At 29.4% G+C, this 20,692-nt stretch overlaps 1 protein-coding gene, 1 non-coding gene and 1 pseudogene across 2 annotated transcripts; 2 read left to right on the top strand and 1 right to left on the bottom strand.

The window, feature by feature from the left end:
• Positions 1-6,275: 6,275 nt before the first annotated feature.
• On the bottom strand, positions 6,276-6,386 carry LOC125833480 (U6 spliceosomal RNA; annotated as a pseudogene).
• A 5,846-nt stretch (positions 6,387-12,232) lies between these two features.
• On the top strand, positions 12,233-12,306 carry TRNAR-UCG (transfer RNA arginine (anticodon UCG)). Its single transcript has one exon. It is a non-coding gene; the product is annotated as a tRNA-Arg (tRNA).
• Positions 12,307-14,513: 2,207 nt separating this feature from the next.
• On the top strand, positions 14,514-20,490 carry LOC125833400 (UDP-glucuronic acid decarboxylase 1). Its single transcript, XM_049512540.1, has 7 exons — positions 14,514-15,319; positions 15,787-15,929; positions 16,038-16,117; positions 17,372-17,455; positions 17,540-17,614; positions 19,820-19,912; positions 20,134-20,490. Exons 1-7 carry the CDS (start codon positions 14,691-14,693, stop codon positions 20,338-20,340), a joined length of 1,311 nt encoding a protein of 436 aa, XP_049368497.1. The 5' UTR covers positions 14,514-14,690; the 3' UTR covers positions 20,341-20,490.
• The last annotated feature ends 202 nt before the right edge of the window (positions 20,491-20,692 follow it).

Here is a 20,692-nt window from a genome sequence, read left to right on the forward strand (position 1 = left end):
AATTATTCTATGTACATACCTTTTTTACTTTTTAATTTCTTAAGAGGTTATCAATCATGCTCCCATTGTGTACTTCTAGAAATAGTAATTTCAATTCTCAGTTATATTGTTCCGATTCTCTAAAATATTGTAGCATCTTTATCGGATTCTCAAATATGCATTGCTTATAGAGGATCATTCAAACACACTCCTTTTGATATTTTCCCCGCCTAATCAGTGGAACATTCACTGGGATAGAAGGTCGGTCCCAACCCGTCTACAAAATGGGGTTAATGTTCATTCTTGGTTAGTAGTTCCACCTCTTTGCAGGGTGATGACACAAATAGTTATGGAGCACATATGATCATTTCTATCACTATTGAATTCCAACTTTGAAGAATCTAAATATTATAAATTTCAATCATATCTGCAAAATATTGAATAGTTAATTTTATACTTTAGATAACAGGTAAAAGTATCAAATATATTCCTGAACAATTCAAAATTAGTCAGTTTTATCTTTTATTACGTCGTTTTGCTAAAAAAATACACTTCTTTCAACCGATTGCTCCAAAAAAAAAAAAAACTTGGTTCTACTTTAATTCTTCTTCGTTAGTTTATTGCTTTATAAGGCCTTTTCTTTCTTGTAATTTGTCTTTGAAACCGTGTTCTTCTGGATCGAATTTTTTATTATTTTATTATATGTTCTAAAGTTGTTAAAAGCATAAGAAAAAAAAGATGTGTTATATAATCACCAGAAATTAATGGATAACTTATCTTAATCTAAAACGCTGAATTTTAAGTTACTTTAATTCTACTTGTAATTAACTAATCAAAAAAAGAGCAAGTTGATCTCATATATGTTTGAATATTCTGAATAATAAGCAGATCATAATATATCTCACAAATAAGGATAATTAATGTGAACATGCATGCTGCATTTGAGGAATAATCACACTTTTATGCATTTGTAGACTTAGAAAAAAAATTTGGTTCGAGTGTTATATATTAAAAACACGTATAATAATAAATTTAGTGTAATTCTATCGATGAAATTGAACTAGGAGGACATAATGTATGCGAACAATGAAAAATGATAGACCTTCGATTGAATGAACAAAATACACGTACATTTCATAAACAATTAATGAAAAATGAAAGAATAATACAATTAAAGTCCATCTTAAATTATTTCCTATTTTTTAAAAATAATAATTAAAAAAAATAACTATAAAACATCTATATATATATTTTGAGCACCCAATAATGGACCATGGATTTGAAAAACTTGCAAATGAGTAAATGAGTATTTGTAGACAAGTCTTTTTTTTTTATTCCCAAAAAGTGTATTATATGGACATATTCTTTCAGCGTAAAACTATAGCACCTGTTCACATTGAAATCTTTATTCTTTTAGGTCAAAGGCTTATCAAGAATTTCACGTTTATGAATTTTAATAATAATTTTAAATTAAAATATAACGCAAATTTATATATAAATGCGTTATTGACTTCAGATGAACTCGTAGATTTGAATGATACACACAAGATTTTATGCAAATAATTAATCACCAGTCTTTTGTCATAATATTGGCTCATAACTCATTAGTATATATAGTTCATTAGTAAATATGAATTTAGGACCAAAATTACTTTTAAAGCTTTACTTTCTGTTCCTAATTGACATTTAGTTTATATTACTTTCAAATCGTATTTGTCTAACGCGTGCGTATATATATATATATATATATATACGTATAAATATTCATTAATAAAGAGTGTTAAACTTTCTATTAATATTACTGTTTTTAGTAACATTTATAAAGAGTGCAAAAATGTAATTGTTATCAATAATTATCTTTAAAGAAACATATTTGGCAATAATTAAGCTATTATCATTAATTAATTGCCGCTAAAAAATATTTTTGATATAGTGTTCATATTATTTTCTTTAAAAAATATATTTAACATATGAGAAAAATATACAACAGAACAACATTTTATTACTTATTAATTAGATTATTGATTTGGTCACATGGTCAAAACTTAAATAACATACTTTGAAGTCAAAGAAATTTATAGAATAGTTTAATTAATGTAGGCCTTATTTCACTAAGAATTGGTCAAGTTGATCTTCAATAAGGATAATGTGAGCCAAATAAACCGAAACAAATAAATATTTATATATTCACAAATCACAAACATATTTAAATCAAGATGCATATTCTTAATTTTATTATAAATTCAACTATACTGTTTTTCTGATAAACAATTTATAATTTTCAGGATTCTTTTCCTTTATTGCTGATTTTACAGGTAATCCTTTTTTTAATTTTTTTTTTTATCGAGTGAGTTATATCACTTTGATAGGAATAAAAACAAAGAAAAAAGTTGATACAACAGACAAGGCTAATTATTTGAAAATGACATTTAAAAAAATTGTTCATGGATAAGGGTGTTGGAGTTTTATGGAGTAGAACAATATTTCTTCAGTCTTTTGTTTTATTATTTTTTTAAAAATACATATGAAAAAGTCAATAGCAATTTGTTTTTTTTTAGACGTAAGCCGATATTTAAGAGAGAGAAAAAATTTAAATTTAGAAGTTTCAAATAATGATAGAGAATACGCAAAGGTAGAATATTATAGAAACTTCGCTAACTTTATCATCAATTTTAATTCAACATAAAAACTTAAAATAGCAAAAATATGTTTATGCCTGTTTTTTAAGTGTGCGATATATATCTTTGCAAAAGTAGAACATTATGAAAATTTTACTAACTTTATCATTAATTTTAATTTTGCTACGCTCAATAAAAACCTAAAATAGCATAAATGGGTTTGTGTCCTCTTACAAAGTCATTTGACTGCAATCACACTAGGAAAAAATACATTACTTTATATATCATATGCATCTTCTGTTGACTACCAAATTTCATTACTATGATATTATTAATTATTATTATTATTATTATTATTATTCAATCAAATAGGACCCAAATACTGTCTCATGTAAAGTGTAAGAACAAAATTCATATGAAATGGCTTACCTCATGTCTCTTTTACTGTCTTGCTTATCAGCCACCATTCTATTTATTTTCTGATATTTTTCTTAGTTGTTTCCTTTTGTTTAATTACATAATTAATATTTAATTAATTAGATTGTATTTTAAAATATATTAATTTAGGGTGTTTGTAGGAAGAAAAAATATTTGATCAAAAATATATAAAAACATTTTGTACCATTTAGGTAAATATTATGAGAGCTATATAGAGTGAAAGATTGAAATGTAGAAAGTTTTCTAAAATATTTTGACCAACGAAACATGAAAAAATAGGAAAATGTTCTACGAGAATACATATCCCTTGGTATTTTCCTATTTCATATCATTGAGAAACTTTATAATTAAAACATTACGATAAACATATTTTTAAGTAGTTGAAACTATTTATTCTTGAGAAAATCTCGTTGCTAACCAACCTATTCCTTCATTCTATTTTTATTTATTTTTTGGTTATTTAATTTGTTCCCTTCTTCTTTGTTCATTAGGACTATTATTTACCCCTTCATTGCAATTTATTTGTTCTTGACATATAAAGTACACAAACTCCAATAATTTGGATATTAATTACATCTAGTAATGGTAAATGGACGGATTGGGTAAAATTTGAATGGGTTAAAAATGGATTACAATTCAACCAATTCATTTTAATATGAATAAAATATGGATTGAATAAAATACTAGTTATACCCATTTGAGTTGAAACAGTTTCATAACTCTGTTTCCACTCTATAGTTAATGCATGTGCTCTGCTCTCCATGCTTTAGTTGATTAAAATGGACCCCAAAATAAAGAAAATCACTTAGCAAAGTACAAGTATAATGTAAAAAAAAAAAAAAAAAAAAGTAACAAAAGAAACAAGTATTATCAGTAAGCAACTTACATAAACTATTATACAATTACATCAATTTCCTTTCTTTTCAACACACTAGCAGAAATATACAAAAACACTTCATACCCATATATGACATGTAGTTTATCCATAAAATATCCATATTTAAATAGGTTAAATATGGATATAAGCCCAAATATTACCTATATTTAAAAATTACTCTCTCAACCCATATTTAATGGGCGGGTTGGGCGGATCAGTGAAAAATGACCTAAATTACCGACACTAATTACATCATATTTTGAATGTTTTCCAAATTACATTAATCTCAGATTTTTTGCGGATACATTGCTCCTTTGTCCGATATATAGAAACGATACATACCTTATGTATTAGATATATAAGTTATGTATCAGATACATAACTATAAATCAGATTCCAACTTATTTAGGTTTGAAATAATTGGGGTTATGTCAACAATAACATGTGTACCAGATAAATTGTACGTAAACAAAGTTGTAATGTATCAAGGTGAAGTGATGTATCCGGATGTTAAGAAAGAGAAGGAAAACGAGGATTTTTGTAATTAATTCAAATCGTGTAATTACGTCATTTTCCCTATAATTTAATGTTGTGATCTTAAACATGTTATGTGAAAAGCTAAAATTAAAGAGCTCTAAAAAAAAGGAAAACAATGTTCTTTTTAAATGAAAATAGGACAAAACAAATTGAAACGGAGGAGTAATATTATATTCCCTCCTTTAATTTCTTTTGATCTTGTCTTTGAAACCGTGTTGATCTGATCTCCATTCCAGAAAAGTTGGTTGATTTATAAGTAGCATAAGAAAAGAGATGTGTCATCTCCACAAATTAATGGATAAGTTATTTCCTAGTATTAAACTATGAAGATTTATTTAATTAGCGGTAAAATCAGATTTTTTATTTAGAAATTTAAAGTATGAACAAATAAATATAATATGAGGTTAAATGGATTTAATATCTACAATATATATTAAAATAATTTTAATTATATATAAATAATATAATTTTTTATTATAAAAAATGTGACTGAATATCCTTCTCGATCCTACTTGGCTCCGCCTCTATTTATGTTATTTTAATGCTACTTGTAACTTTTGATAAAAGAGAGAAGAAAGTTGATAATAATATATATTTGAACATTCTTAAAAAGCAGATCAATTCATTATATTGTAATATATATTTCTCTAAAGTCTTTGATAAGGATATATGATGCAATTTGAGGGAAATCATATATAACTTCATGCATTTATAGACTTAGAAAAAATATGGTTGATCAAGTGCTACTTTGTTAAAAACACTAGGTCCTATATCTCATTGGACTTCTTCCTTTTTATTGAAAATGAAATGGATGTCCTAATAAAAAAAAAATATTAATACGGTGATCAAAATTTTTCCTTCTTTATAGCTTTATTTTAATTACTGTCAATTGATTGGTGCACTAATAAAATTGTGATGAATTATATATGTGATAATTAAATTTTATACACCATTGAGTCATTCAAATGACATATATCAATAGGTAAATTTATTTAGATTTTGAATTTTAAATATAAAATATATTATTTATTATAATGGGCAGAAATGACTTGATAGTACAAAAAGATTACAAGTAACAGTGTAAAATTTAATTTTTAACCCAAAATTAGTATTAAGGCCAATTGAAGTTCAATAGGCAAAATGAGGAGAATTTTAAACTATTTTTAGTTTGTTTGGGAGTTTTTTTTTTTTTTTACCTTTTCTTGGTAAAAGAATTGTTGGATCATATATTATATCACTCGATCTGAAATTAGTTTGGGGGCTGATATATGAGTCATCTATTAGCATTTAACTATTTTCAGGTCCATTATACTTTTTTCACCTTTCCATAGGAACTTCGATCATTTTTCTCCCTTAATGACGTAAATCCATAACTGTAGAGTTTGAGGTGAAGAGTGCTTACTATTCGAGCAGTTTTTCTTCTTATCAGTCCATAAAAAAATCTATTCTTGTTTTTTTTTTTAAAAAAAAAACTAAAATAAAATTATATATATATATGAGCATCCAAAAATAGACTAGGTACTTAACTTTTAAAGAAAGCCATTAGATTTTTGTTTGAGACATAAAATAACACATCTTGACTAAAATCTGAGATAAGGTATGAAAACAGTTTAATTTATTAGGATAGTACTTCGAACTGTTTGAATATTCAGAAGCAGATCCTAAAATTTATACAATATTGATACTTAAATGTGAACATGCTACATTTGAGGAATCAAAGTGCGTGCATGCATGAATTTATAGACTTAGAAATTTGAGAGAGAGGAAAGTACAGCACCCAAAATAGGCCATGGACTTAATTTATTAAGACTTTTAAAAATATATATATAAAATTGGACTATTTTTCGATTTGTGTGTGTCATCCTTACGCATGATGGCAGGAGTCATGCTAATTTTTTCTGTATTGTTCCAATTTTATCGGATGTCCCCGAAGGAACATTTATTAAGACTTGAAATAAACATAATATTACGAATAAGACACTTTTCAAACGGATCCGGCTCCCCTCCATTATCCTCTTCTCTCCATTTCGTCAAGTGCACGTCTAGATTAGAGACATGTGTCATATTTAAAGTTTAAAGGTTAAGATTATATCATATGAACAAATATCATAACCATAGTTAAGTCAACTAATTTTAGAAAACTACTCTCCAAATTTGGTAAGGATTACAATATATTCTATACCAAATTTGATATTTATTAATATCATTAATTTCATATTATATTTTTGTATTTAAATATTAAATTGTAAATTTTTAGTTTTAAACTAATTATTTTTAAATGATAAAAGATTGCTATTATGCGTTCTTTTGATTACTTCTGATCAATTCCAATGTTCTCCTTTTTTTTGGATCATTTTTCAGCTTATTTAATTCTACTAAACAATTGCTAGAACGGAAAATGATTTTTTTTGTCTATTGCTACAGTACGTTTTTCAAAAAAAAATATAATTAAATAATTGGAGTGGATTAGTAAGATAAATAAAATAGATATCTTCATATTTCTTATAAAAATAGTTTAAAATAAAATTAGATTTCAACAAAATTTAATGTAAAATATATATTTAAATTGATTGGGTGACTTTTTAAGCGAAATATTAATAGTTGAGTGACTTTCTAAGTAAAATATCAATAGTTGTGTGACTTTTGAGTTATAATCATTAATTTCATATTATATTTTTGTATTTACATATTAAATTGTAAATTAAAAATATAAAATGAAATTAAAGATATTAATAAATATCAAATTTTGTATGGAATATATTGTAATTCTTACCTAATTTGGAGAGTAGTTTTTTAAAATTAGTTGACTTAACTATGATTATGATATTTGTTAATATAATATAATCTTGACCTTTAAACTTTAAATATGACACATGTCTCTAATTTAGACGTGCACTTAACGAAATGGATGGAAAAGGTAATGGAGTAACTAATTAGTCCGAAGCATATTTTTTCATCGAAAGTTTCAAGTTTAGTTGTTTACATAAAAACTATACTTAATTAATTAATATATATATATATATATATATATATATATATATATCCAAAGCAAATTATTGTGTTTGATTTCCCTTTTCAAATATATAGGAGTCCATGAATATGGGGAGTTAATTGTCTCAATTGAATTACTGGAAAAACTCTCTCTTTTTTCCCTTTTTTTTTGGGGGGGGGAGGGGGGGGGGGGGAGCCAAGTGATATACTCGACATAAAGTTCTTTTTGTGGTTATAAACAAAAAATTCCTAAATTATGTTCTGTCCTTTTTTATAATTAATTCGTATGTATATACATGTGAAAATGAATTTAAGTTCTAATTCTAAATCAAAAGTTAATTAGGTGAAGATTCTTTTACACTTAACTAATGTAAGACTTGAACACTTCTGTATGTTCAAGATCAAATATTTCAAGCGTACATATAAATAACAATGTATAATATATATATAAACATGGGAGCGCAATATTAAATAAATAAAAAAAAGAACTTGTTTATGATATTATGTAAAAAAGGTAAATCTTGAATTTAAAAATTATAATATATATAACAATTATCTCGCGATGTGAAATTCACATCAAGGATAAAATTGGTCTATTTAGTTTTTTAATTCTCTCCGCTTTAAATGAATTTGTGGTTTATATTCTGAGATTACTTAAAATATATTTGATGATTGTGACGCCTTATAACTAATTAGTCCAAAACACATTTTTTTCATCGAAGATTTCATGTGCACTCTGCGTTCACATAAAACTAATTAGTAATTGTATGACATGAATTTCTTTATGTGGTTATAAACAAAAATTTCCTAAATTATGTTCTGTCCTTTCTTATTAATTCCTGTATCTATAATTGTGAAAACGAATTTAAGCTCCAAGTTTAAATCAAAAGTTAATTAGGCGAAGATTATTCAAAATCATATATATGAAAACATGAATAGTTGTACGCTTAACTAATGTAAAACTTGAACACCTCTCTACACGTTCAAGACTAAATATTTCAAGCGTATAACGTATAATATAAATATGGGAGCGCAATATTAGATAAATATAAATAAAGAAAAAGAGTTTGTTTCTGATACTATATATAAAAAAAAATGAATCTTGAATCTAAAATAAAATTTCAAAATAAATAGTAGCAATTAGCTTGTGATGTGAAATTCACCTAAAGTCAACCTGAGATTCTAGCATATTAAAAACTTAAAATAGTTTTCTTTTTCTTCGAGACATATTCTTAATGTCCTTGCATCTTCCTATCAACATACTCTACTCAGTCATCTGTCGATTTAAATTTTCCTCATTGGTACAAGAGGCAGGGCTTTGTAGGAAGAGGTCACCAGGTTCACATGAATCTATGATTTTTTTCCAGAGAGTTATATATAGTAGTGTTATATTTATAAAAAAAATATTTAAATATATGTCATGAATTCACATTCGAAGTATCATAAAATGCAATGATGATTGAGTGCATCTCTCTAAGTGACGTTAAAAATTTAATCTTATAGCTATCTAGTTTTATTTTCCTAGCTCAAATTGGGTAACACCCCCCCCCCCCCCCCAAGTGGTTATTGGCATTACTTTCAAAATTTTCAAGTTTGTCACATTGGAAATTCCTAATTAAAAATTTGTAGTAATTTTTTGGGATAAGGGTCTGAAAAATATCCAACTTTGGTCGAATTTGTTGTTGCGATACTAAACTTTCATGAGGATCTATTACCTTCCTAGACTATTTAATACCGTATTTTAAACATATATATTTATCCACGTGGACATAAAAAATAATGCAAAATTATAAATAGTAATATGTCCACGTGAGCACATATATACATTTAAAATACACTATTAAATAGTTCAGGGGGTAAAAAAATACGGTATTAAATAGTCTAGGGAGGTAATAGGTCCTCATGAAAGTTTAGTATCGCAACAACAAATCCGACCAATGTTGGAGTATTTTTCAAACCCTTATCCCTAATTTTTTTTATTTAATTAATGTGTATATTAAAACTAGTAGTACTAATTAATATAACATACAATCAATGGGTTCAGTTGATCTCAATATATATATATATATACACTATTTGAATAGATAAGAATTAATTTCGACCTATAATTTTAATGATTCTAGTGATAAGAACCTAAACCGATCAAATTTATATCTTAGATCCACTTTTTTGTAATAATACAACCATCATCTCGAAATTCTGAATACTCCTTTTACCATAGAAATCAACCATCCTCTTTTAATTGATAGGAACTAAGCAATCAAACGACGTAATCTGACGAATATTTCGAATCCATTTGAAAGTGATGAACTAATATATATTATTTATTAAATTGTGCGTCATGAACATTGACAAATAATGCAAATAATTAGTGGTTTGGAAAATTATTGAATTTAATTTTAGCTAGATTTTCAAAAATCTTGAAAATAAGCAAGAAAAAAGGAAAGCAAAGTAATATACGTAAACATAAACCACGACAATATATAGAAAGTGATTGGTCAAAACTTAAAAAGGCAATATTGGACCATAGTTGAATTATTTTACTGGCTACCCTATGTTCAAATATCAACATACAATATATCTATATTCTATATTCAACATTTTCTTTAATGATATGGTTTATTATAACAAATAACAACAAAAAATAATTGATCAATGATGTGCTACATTTTTCATTTTCTTGAAAGTAACATTTGCATTTTTAATTCTTGTTCTTTTCTTTCCTTTCTCATTAGGGTTTGTAATTGTACTCTCATTTTTAAAGTGAAAAAGACGAACTATATGTTTAATTCAATCCTAAAATTACCTCGTAAAATCATTATGCAAAGATCGCATATAAGAAGCTAATACCTTAATAATTAATCAACATGAGAGTACTCAAACACCACTTTGTATGCCTAAGACGGAACAAATGAACATGATCAGCGCCGCTAGTTCAAGAATAAATTTGTTTCTGATACAGTGTGTGAAAGAAAGAAGGTAATTGTAAGACTAATTAACTGGTTGATTTTTATACATCAGTTCACTCAATCGTTTGTCGATTTGAATTTGAATTATTTCCTTGACTCGAAAGGAATATCTATTGTCACTTTTAATTGTTAGGAAGTCCAATCAAACAACCTTAGACATATATATTTGAAATTACTGGAAGATGAATTATTATATATTAATGGTACGTAATGAATTCATTGATAAATAATGCAAATATTGGTGAGCATAATGGGTCTGTTTTGTTGTCTTAATAAAAAAGGGATTATAACATAAAGTCTAAAACATCGTTATCGTGGAATGGGAATTATAACTCCAAGAGACCGTAAGAATTAACTATAGTCCTCGGATAATTTATCACGTAGTTTTTAGTTTATTTTCATTATTAATATAGTCATTTTTTAATATTTTTTTCAAAGCATTGAATTTATTATGTTGAAAGGATGAGACGATAAATATATTAATCTATTTATTATTCCTTAAAAAGTGTATCAAATCAATACTGATCAACAAATAAAAACAAGTATAAATTTTAGGAATCACATAGTTTTAATATGAAATTACAATTTATCCCTATTTAGTTTGCCATTACATTAATCCCTGAAAAAGTAAAACAAATCGGATACATAATATGTAGCTCGAATACATTATAAAATAAACCGGATACATAATATGTAGCTCGGATACATTAAAAACTAGCTCGGATATATTAAAACTAGTTCGGATACATTAAATACTAGTTCGGATACATTAAATACTAGTTCGGATACATTAAAAACTAGTTCGAATACATTATAAAATAATTTAGAATTAGGAGAGAAATAAGGGATATATTTTAGAGGTTTTTAGAAATAGAAGGGAATATTAGAAATAAGGAAACATAAGACGTGTATTTCAGTAATTTTCCTTAAAAATAAACAAAGGGAATATTTCTAATGATGTTATCATTAGTACTATGAAAAATGCTTTTACAATTCACTTATTTTAAAATGGAGGGGTATTTTTTAAGTAATGAAAACTTGTTCAATGGTGTTGTAATAATATGCTTATAAAACTATTATTTTTCTTAATATTACTCCCTTCATGTCAAATTAATTGAATTGTTGAGGTGTTTTACACCCTTTAAAAAAAGAAGATTAAGACATAAATTAGGTGTAACTTTCCATTTTTATCCTTATTAATTATTATCAAATTTATGATTAAAATAACTAAATATTAATTAATAACTAATTCCAATACTAACTAGTGAAGGGTAAAATTGGAAGAACATTCTAAAAGTAGTCTTGAAAATTGAACAATTAAGTTAATTTGAAAAATGAAAAATATCTCAACAATTTAATTAATTTGAAACGGAGAGAGTATCAAGTTTCATCTTTGATTTGTTTATTTGTTCACTTATTCGGATGTCGACTCAATTTCACAAATTATTCTGCATATGCCATTGATACTATCCTTGTCTTAATAAATTTTATAGTCTCAATCTCAATTAAAATATTTTGATCCAGGAGGCGAATGCACAATTTAATTATGATCATTTCATTCTAATCAAGTAGTTTTGATCTGAACTTTGTATATATCTGTTACAAATAAGTTATAGTAAGGTTTTCAAACTCAAATCCATAATGTTCAAGTATCGTATATATTCATTTAATCTTTTTTTATCAATATTTCCTTTAGCATAAATATATTTATTAGGATAGAGATATCAAATCAAATTTGGAAACAAAAATATACCAATGCTAAAATGTTGAGAGAATTATATTAAAGTATTTTAATATTTTATGTAAGGTTTGAATAGCAATTCGACCGCATAGCGCAGTGGATTAGCGCGTCTGACTTCGGATCAGAAGGTCGTGGGTTCGACTCCCACTGTGGTCGTTTTTAAGTTTTTCATCTACGATTAAGGCGTTCGAATATATAAATGTATAAAATACTAAATTAATCTTATATTGTATCCAAAATAAAATATATTTTTTTATTAAGAATGATGGTTGTACATGTTGATTTAGGAAGATGTTGACTAACGATGTTATTGTGTGTAATAACTAACAGTAGAAGTTGATGATATAATGGTGGTGTTAGCTGTGGTGGATGATAGTAATAACTAATGATGATGATTATTGATAATAAATTATATTAATTGTTATTGTAACGATTGATAGTTAGTGATGATGATTGTAAATAGTGAATATTGATGGTAACGACTAATGGTAGGGAATAACAACTAAAGTGATTGTGGGTGATATGTAGTTGTAGCAGCAATTGATAATATATGGGTGATGACCATAGCTGTGAATGGACGAAATCAGTAAATCTTTATAGAAATCATTTAAATGAACATCTTAATGTTGATAAAATTTGTTCTATATCTTAATTATTTGAGCTCATTAAGTGATTGTAAGTTTGTAACATTAAAAAATATGCACTTAATAGTTAAGATTTGAATGATTAAAATTTATATATTAAAAAAAAAAACAATCAAACTTATTAAATCTGATATTTTATGTAAGTGTAAATAAATAAGACCCAAAAACAAATTTATCATTATTAAGCCTCGATGCAAGACTTTTTTCACATGTTTTTTTGTTTAATTATTTATCTTTAGAGAGAAGCAAAGGAGGCTTGATGGTTTCCACTTCCTGGCTCTTGCCATTTATAAATTTCTAACTAACTCAAAATACAATCATTAGATTAGCCCAAAATGGCCCATTTTGAAAAGATAACTCTAATATTTATTTAGAGAAAATTTTAGAAATAACAAACATAATAGACATAATAAAGCTTTATAGCTATAGTTTTGATAATTGCGCTTCATAGTTATAGTCTCGTTTGCTATGGAGCTTGCGGTTTATTTTTATCCGTTTGTATATTTCGCTTGCAAATATACAAATTCTATATTTATACATTTAGAAATTTTTCAGAAATCCGTTTGTATATTTTGCTAGCAATATACAAACTGGGTAATTTATTATGAAGTTTTCATAAATCGTATACAAATTGTTAGGGTAAGCATATACAAATTTTGGATTTTACAATCAGGAATCGAACTATAGAAATATTGAATTTATACAAATCAAGCGAATTATACAAATTAGGGGAACAACAAGAATTTGAGAAACTATAATCGCGAATTACAATTTTCTTAAACTATACCTATAGTACCTAATATATGCTAAATGTTTGTTATCATCCATAATTTTCCCTATTTATTTTGTACAAAACTATTTAAAAATATATTTAGAGCAAACTGAAAAATTATGAAAACTCATTAGATTATAATCTAAAATTTTTTGTAAGTTATTACAAAATTTAGGCACTAATAGTGTTTTGTATCTAAAATTGAATAATATATAGACAAATAGTAGACGCAAGTCTATTGTTATCCGAAAGAACAATTCTCGAAGGGCTACATGTAAATTTTTTAAAAATAGGGACCAAATTTAAATAGTGGTCTAAAGAGGGACATTAACATAAAATCAACCAGATTATGATGAGGTGATAATTACTCTAAAGTTTTTAGTTAGAGATTTCAGAGTAGAATCATGAAAATGAAGCCCACGACTTTCATCATCTCCACACATCCAACACTGTTCTAGCCCTCTTTGAGCTAGATTCTAAGTTGAATTAGATCCAAAATCCATCATTTAACATAATTTGGAGCACTTTACTCAAAGAGTATGATTATTTGACACGCAAAATGAGTACTCTTCCATTCTTAACTAGAGATTTAAGAATAGAAACATGATAAAGAAGTTCCATTTGGCATATGGAAAACCAAGACTTTCATCACATCCACTCACCCGACACTGTCCGGTTCCTCTCTGAGTTAGATTTTGAAGTTGAGTTAGACTTGAGATTCATTTAATATGGTAGGGAGCACTTCACTCCAAAAGTAAGAGTTTTGGCACGACTCGATTATTGGGCCCCAATATGGATATCGGGTCGGAAACAAATAAAACTCATCTTCCCAATTGGGCCTACATATGAAATTGGACTTAAATCCATGTGGAAGGGAGCCCAATCCATTTAATAAGCTATTGGCTGTTGCTCTTTCTTTGTCTCTCATGAATGATCATCACTGACTCTTCAAATTCTCTGCAACATCATTTTCATCTTCTTACATTAATAATCAAACAATTCTTTGACCTTAAAACACTCAAAAATCATACAAATACACAAACTTACAGTTACAAATCTTGAATCTTTTTCCACTTTACCATCACCCCATTTCCCATATAGATCATTCTTGATTTGCAAAAGCTATGAAATTGCACAAACAGTCAAGTAGAAGAGATGAGGAATTACCCAATTCCCAACCATACTCACCAAAGACCTTGAAATACCCAAACAGATCTCTTCCCAGATCCATCAATTATCTCCTCAAAGAACAAAGACTTTTGTTCATTCTTGTTGGTATTCTAATTGGTTCAACTTTTTTCATCATTCAACCCAGTCTTTCTCATCTTAGCACGTCTTCTGAACCACATTCTTCAATACCCAGATCATATAATGCTTTAAATCATGAATCTTTGTCAACATTGTCTTCATATAATGATAAAGATTTCAGCTTTAGGGTAAATGGAGGTACTGGGAGGGTGCCAGTTGGGGTTGGGAGGAAAAGGATGAGGATTGTGGTGACTGGTGGTGCTGGATTTGTGGGGAGTCATTTAGTGGATAAGTTAATTAAGAGAGGTGATGATGTTATTGTGATTGATAATTTCTTTACTGGTAGGAAAGAAAATGTGAAACATCATTTTGGGAATCCAAGATTTGAGCTTATTAGGCATGATGTTGTTGAGCCTATTTTGTTGGAAGTGGATCAGATTTACCATTTGGCTTGTCCTGCTTCTCCAGTTCACTACAAGTATAATCCTGTCAAAACTATTATATCCTTTTTTACTTAAATCATTTCTTGTCTTATTTTTCAGATTCATCAGATTTATGTATAAACACCTCTTTTGTTTTTGTGTATGTCTGTGCCTACATGATACTTAGTTCAATCTTACTGACTTGACTGCTATGTTGCTCGAACTCTCCAAAAATGCTGCTGCACCCATGCTGGATCCTCTAAAAATGCACTACTTTTGATGGATCCGACACGCACCCAGAGGCATATTTGAAGAGTCCGAGCAATAAAGGAAATGAATGCTTGTTGATTTGCTTATTTAATTTGTATAATCCTGTCAGAACTGGTAGTTCAATTTCTAGATCATGTATTGGCTAATTGTAATTAAATTTATTGGCTTTATGTATAAATATCTCTTTTGGTTTCATTAGTTAATGCTATGGAAATGAGAGTTCTTTGACTAGTTTGTTGGATTTCGATTCATTTGAGATCCTTAACTGTGATTACAAGACAAATGTGATGGGCACCCTTAACATGTTGGGGCTTGCCAAGAGAATTGGCGCTAAGTTCTTGCTTACTAGTACAAGTGAGGTTTATGGTGATCCGCTTGAGCATCCTCAAAAGGAAACATATTGGGGTCATGTGAATCCAATAGGTGGGCAACAACTAACAAATCCTGTTCTCTTTTTTCCTTTTTTTGAAACAATAAAAAGTATTTTTTGAGCTGATTTTTAATGATTTTTGAGCGTTTTGAAACACCTAGGTGTTAGGAGCTGCTATGACGAGGGAAAGCGGACTGCGGAAACCTTGACTATGGATTACCATCGGGGTGCAAATGTCGAGGTAATGAAGATTTGCCTTTTTAGAAATAAGTATAACATGTGATGGAGCTCAGTGCTTCTGTGCAAAATTATCTGCTTAGTTGTGTGCTGTAAAAACTAAATGCAGCCTCTTTCGCCTGAAATGCTGTGTGAAAATGCACTATGAATTACTTTACTTTTGGTGATTTACTAGAATAGTAGAATGCATGTTATTATCTCCTCTTCACCTCTATTTTTTATGCTTTTATGCCCACAAAGCATTATAATGACCAGGTTTTGAATACTAGAGGTTGTATATACCTATAATGAGGAGATTAAGTGACCCTTTTATTCCGTTAGAAATGTCTGAACTTAGTATTTGGGGAGCAGGAGTAGTTATTTAATTCCCTTCTTGAGATTGAGCAGAAACATTCTTGAAACATAGAAAGCAATGGCAAGTGATGCAGATTCATAAGGAAATTCAAAGAATTAACAGCTAAGAAGAGAAAAGAAAATGCGAAGAAGCAAATAGCTAATGCTTTCCTTCATACTTTTCCCAAATCTCGTTACAGCTAATATACCCAAAGACTGAAAAAGACTTGAATGCAACTAAATAAAGTAATAACAAAACTATAAGGGACTAAACAACAGTCCCCTCTACACAGTAATAATAACTAACTCAGCAACCTTTGTACTACTCTGTGAGCCCACTCTACAACTCTAGTAAACGTGTATGTATCAGTAACAGAAGATAAATTTTTCTATGATGAATATGGTGTAAAATTTTTCTATGATGAATGGTACTTTCTTTAATGAAAAGTTCAAGTTGGAGGGAAGTAATACGTACAGGTAAAATGGCTTATTCTAAAACTAGGTCCTAAGAAGCTGCCTACACTTAAATCAGAATCATATGTTAAGATGTGATATGCTTGCTAGCATTTATGATATAAAATGAAGGTGTGTAGCTATCCATCCAAATTAATTGTAGTGTTTCTCTAGGAAAATTTGGAAAGTTCAACTTGAAACCTATTTTGTTGCTAGTTCTTGATTTCGAGAAGTTGAACAAACTCCAGAATATTATGATGATGAGAGAGCATGGAATATAGACAGCGAAGTAGCAAGTCATTTCTTTCTTTTCAATTAGATTCAGTATGATTTCAAATTATGTATTTTGCTCTCCCCCTTTCCACTTGCAAAAGTCAAACAGAGTTTTAAGTGGTATAGTAAGTGGTAACGTCCACTTGCATGTTTCACATGGATTACCTAGAATTTTACAGCTCAGAATCTTTGTATGCAGGTTCGTATTGCTCGGATTTTCAATACATATGGACCTCGTATGTGTCTAGATGATGGACGTGTTGTCAGCAACTTTGTTGCCCAGGTTTGTTCTATTAGCCCGAGATATCATTTAGTTTAACTTGAGCTTGTTTTGGTATTTGTTATTATTCTAAAACCATGTTTGCAGGCCATCCGCAAGCAACCGATGACAGTATATGGTGATGGAAAGCAAACTCGAAGTTTTCAATTTGTCTCTGATCTGGTACTTCATCTTAATGAGTTCTCTTCCTCATTCCCCATCTCTGCCTTAGCATGTTATTTTTACCTATGTATATATGGACATCAGATGGCAATAGATGTTATTGGTTGAAGGTGGTCAAGGTTTGCTATAGCCTATAGCAGGTGTTAGTTTCTTGAAGTGATTTGTTCATTGGTGGTACGGATGGTAGTGAAACTAGCCTTGAGTTCTTTAAGACCTAAATGTATATTGCCTGTGTTTTGAATTTCATAGGAAAAGCTTCCAGTCGTTTAGATGACAAATAACTGTAGAAGTTGTAATCCATGTTATGAGCAACTCGCTATGCTCTCCTTAATGGAACCTACTTCCTTTTCTAGCTCTAAACATCTTGTTTTCTGTTAAGTTTGCATCACAATACTGTGAAGTAAAATTCTAAAACTGGGCTAGAGGTCAACTTTATGGAGTCTCTTCCTCAAAAATTTGAAGTTCAGTGAATAGAGATAATGTGTTGCTAGATTTTAAAAGATGTATGTTCTCCCTACCAATGAACTTCAAAATCTTAGTGGTTAATGCACTTCAAATCTTAGTGGGCACCCAAGGATGTTACCTAGTGGTTAATGAAGTGGGTTGCGCACCATGAGATCTCAGGCTCAAATTCCAGCAGAGACAAAGGACTAGGTGATTTCTTCTCATATGTTCTAGCCTTGGTGGACGGAGTTACCTGGTACCTGTTGCCGGTGGGAGGTGGCTGGTATCCCATATAATTGGTGGTGGGAAGTGGAACCATGGAATTAGTCGAGGTGTGTGCATACTGGCCTAGACACCATGGTAATAAAATAAATAAATCGTGGCAAATATTCTTTGGATGAGAGATGGTCTTTAATCATATGTTTGGGAAATACTAGTCAAAATCCTAAAAATGTTTTGAATGATCCTCCCAACTTGATATGATGCTTACTAAATATAAAGGGGTTGTTTCGAGATGGAATATCCTGTGAATGAAACTATAAAGTTAACTCTAGAGAATATACAATGTAGAATAATGTAACTTCAGCTTCACTAGAAAAAATAAAGGTGAAGTGAGATATATGAGGTTTGGTGCCTAAATGCAGATTGTATATCTAGGCGCAGTGATCGCAGAAAATGGCACAATAGTTGCATATGTAACACACAATCAAAATAAAAGGCCAGCGATGTTATGGGAGTGAAATGTTGAGCTTAAAAGCAATGTTATATTAGAGCAAATGCTGGACCTCTAAACTCCAATATCCACAAGATAAATGTCAAATGCTTAAGATAGAAATGCAGTTCAAGATTGGATAAGATTTGAAATAATAACACTCCACATTTGGTGAAAGTTGCATACACGAAGGATAAAATGACCGAAGTTCGCCTGAGACGGTTTGGCTTATCATGCATACTATATGCTTGGTCAGTAGATATGACTATATGATAATTGGAGGCAACAAAAGGGGAATGAGATAGCCCCCCAAGGCCTAGCTCAAGTGGCAAAAGGTGGAGGATTTGTGGCTTAGGTCGCAGGTTCAAGCCCCACACCATGCAAAGCGAAGCCCGGTATTTAAGTGGAGAAGGGTAGAGGGGCGGGCCCATTATCCACCGAGTTTAGAAGGCTGTGATTGATCCAAAGGGCGGGTCACAGACGGATTTCTTGGTTATCAAAAAATAAGAAAGAAAGGGGAATGAGATAGACCTAAAATCGCGTCGTGGGACTTGTCTCAGCAGGCTTACGATCTATCAAAACTAACGTGGACTCTTCTAACTGAAGCACACATTGGAAGAAAATAATTCATGTAGGCCATTCCAGATAGTTTTTGAGATTAAGTTCGTTCTTACACTTACAATAGCTCGAACGTTTGTCAAAAGCTTTTTCTGTTTCTTATTTATTGTGATTGGAGAGTTGTATGTGTGTATGATAAAATGTGAGATTTAAAGAACTTCTAGTTTGCAAAACCCATATGTTTTCTTAAAAGACATATTATTTAGTATTAGAATAAAATTGACCTAAATCAAGCAGAATGAACAAGGTAGACTCATATAGTCGATCCCACTAAGTTGTGACTAAGATTTGGTTGGTTGATTGATTGATCGATGTGTTATTCAAAAACTTCACTATATAAACTTGATAGGGAATCTTGATATCTATAAGATAGGCTTCTTTGTATTGAATTCTGAACATATTAAAGATAGTTAACTTTGTTTTGATGAAAGGTTGATGGATTGGTGGCCCTCATGGAGGGTGAGCACATTGGCCCTTTCAACTTGGGAAATCCAGGAGAATTCACCATGTTGGAGCTTGCTGGGGTAAGTCATGCACGTATACATGTCTACAAATACTATTTGTAGTGGTGAATGTTGCTCATTGATAAATAAAAATCTCGGTACTTGGTGGAATGGTTGAGGTGTGCACCAACTCTTCAAATAAAATTACAGTTGATGGAATGTGTAATGTAAAAAAAAAATCAAATTGTTAATATGTTTACTTCATGTGGTTTATCTTAGAGCATGAAACATGTAATGAACAGGTGGTGAAAGAAGTGATTGATCCGAGTGCCACTATTGAGTTCAAAGCCAACACCGCGGATGATCCTCACAAGAGGAAACCTGATATTAGCAAAGCAAAGGAGCTACTAAACTGGGAACCAAAAATATCGTTGCAAGAGGGGCTTCCTCTCATGGTCAATGATTTCCGCAATCGTATCTTGAATGAAGATGAAGGCAAAGGGAACTAAACAAGGAAGAAAAATAGTATGTATAGCTCAAAACTTATTTTTATTGTTTATTACACTCGAAGTTGATATGATATGCATTCTTTTTCTCCGTCATTTTTGTTGTAATAGCAGATGGATCTTTAGTCTCATATATGTATGTTCTTTTCCCTTTGATTTTTTTCCCATTCCACTTCCTGGAACTCCAACAAACAATGTTTGGATTTGGCTTCTAAACTGCCCTGTGATGTTTTAAAGATCAAGTGTTTTTGTTATGATGATCAATAGGTCAAATCTCCATATGTTTTCTATGTGAACGAACATTCATGTGACTTGTTATTGTTACTTCAACTACTATAATTTGATTGTTGCTTAA

Source organism: Solanum verrucosum, unplaced genomic scaffold, assembly GCF_900185275.1.
Source record: "Solanum verrucosum unplaced genomic scaffold, falcon-dt-bn FXZP01000142.1, whole genome shotgun sequence".
Classification (NCBI taxonomy): Eukaryota; Viridiplantae; Streptophyta; class Magnoliopsida; order Solanales; family Solanaceae; genus Solanum; species Solanum verrucosum.

What these genes read in the sequence shown, in the direction of transcription:
- LOC125833400 (XM_049512540.1), top strand. Translation starts at nt 14,691, where the DNA reads ATGAAATTGCACAAACAGTCAAGTAGAAGAGATGAGGAATTACCCAAT. An exon ending in ATCGGGGTGCAAATGTCGAG is followed by an intron (nt 16,118 to 17,371) that starts GTAATGAAGATT and finishes CTTTGTATGCAG; the next exon opens with GTTCGTATTGCTCGGATTTT. An exon ending in CCATGTTGGAGCTTGCTGGG is followed by an intron (nt 19,913 to 20,133) that starts GTAAGTCATGCA and finishes TGTAATGAACAG; the next exon opens with GTGGTGAAAGAAGTGATTGA.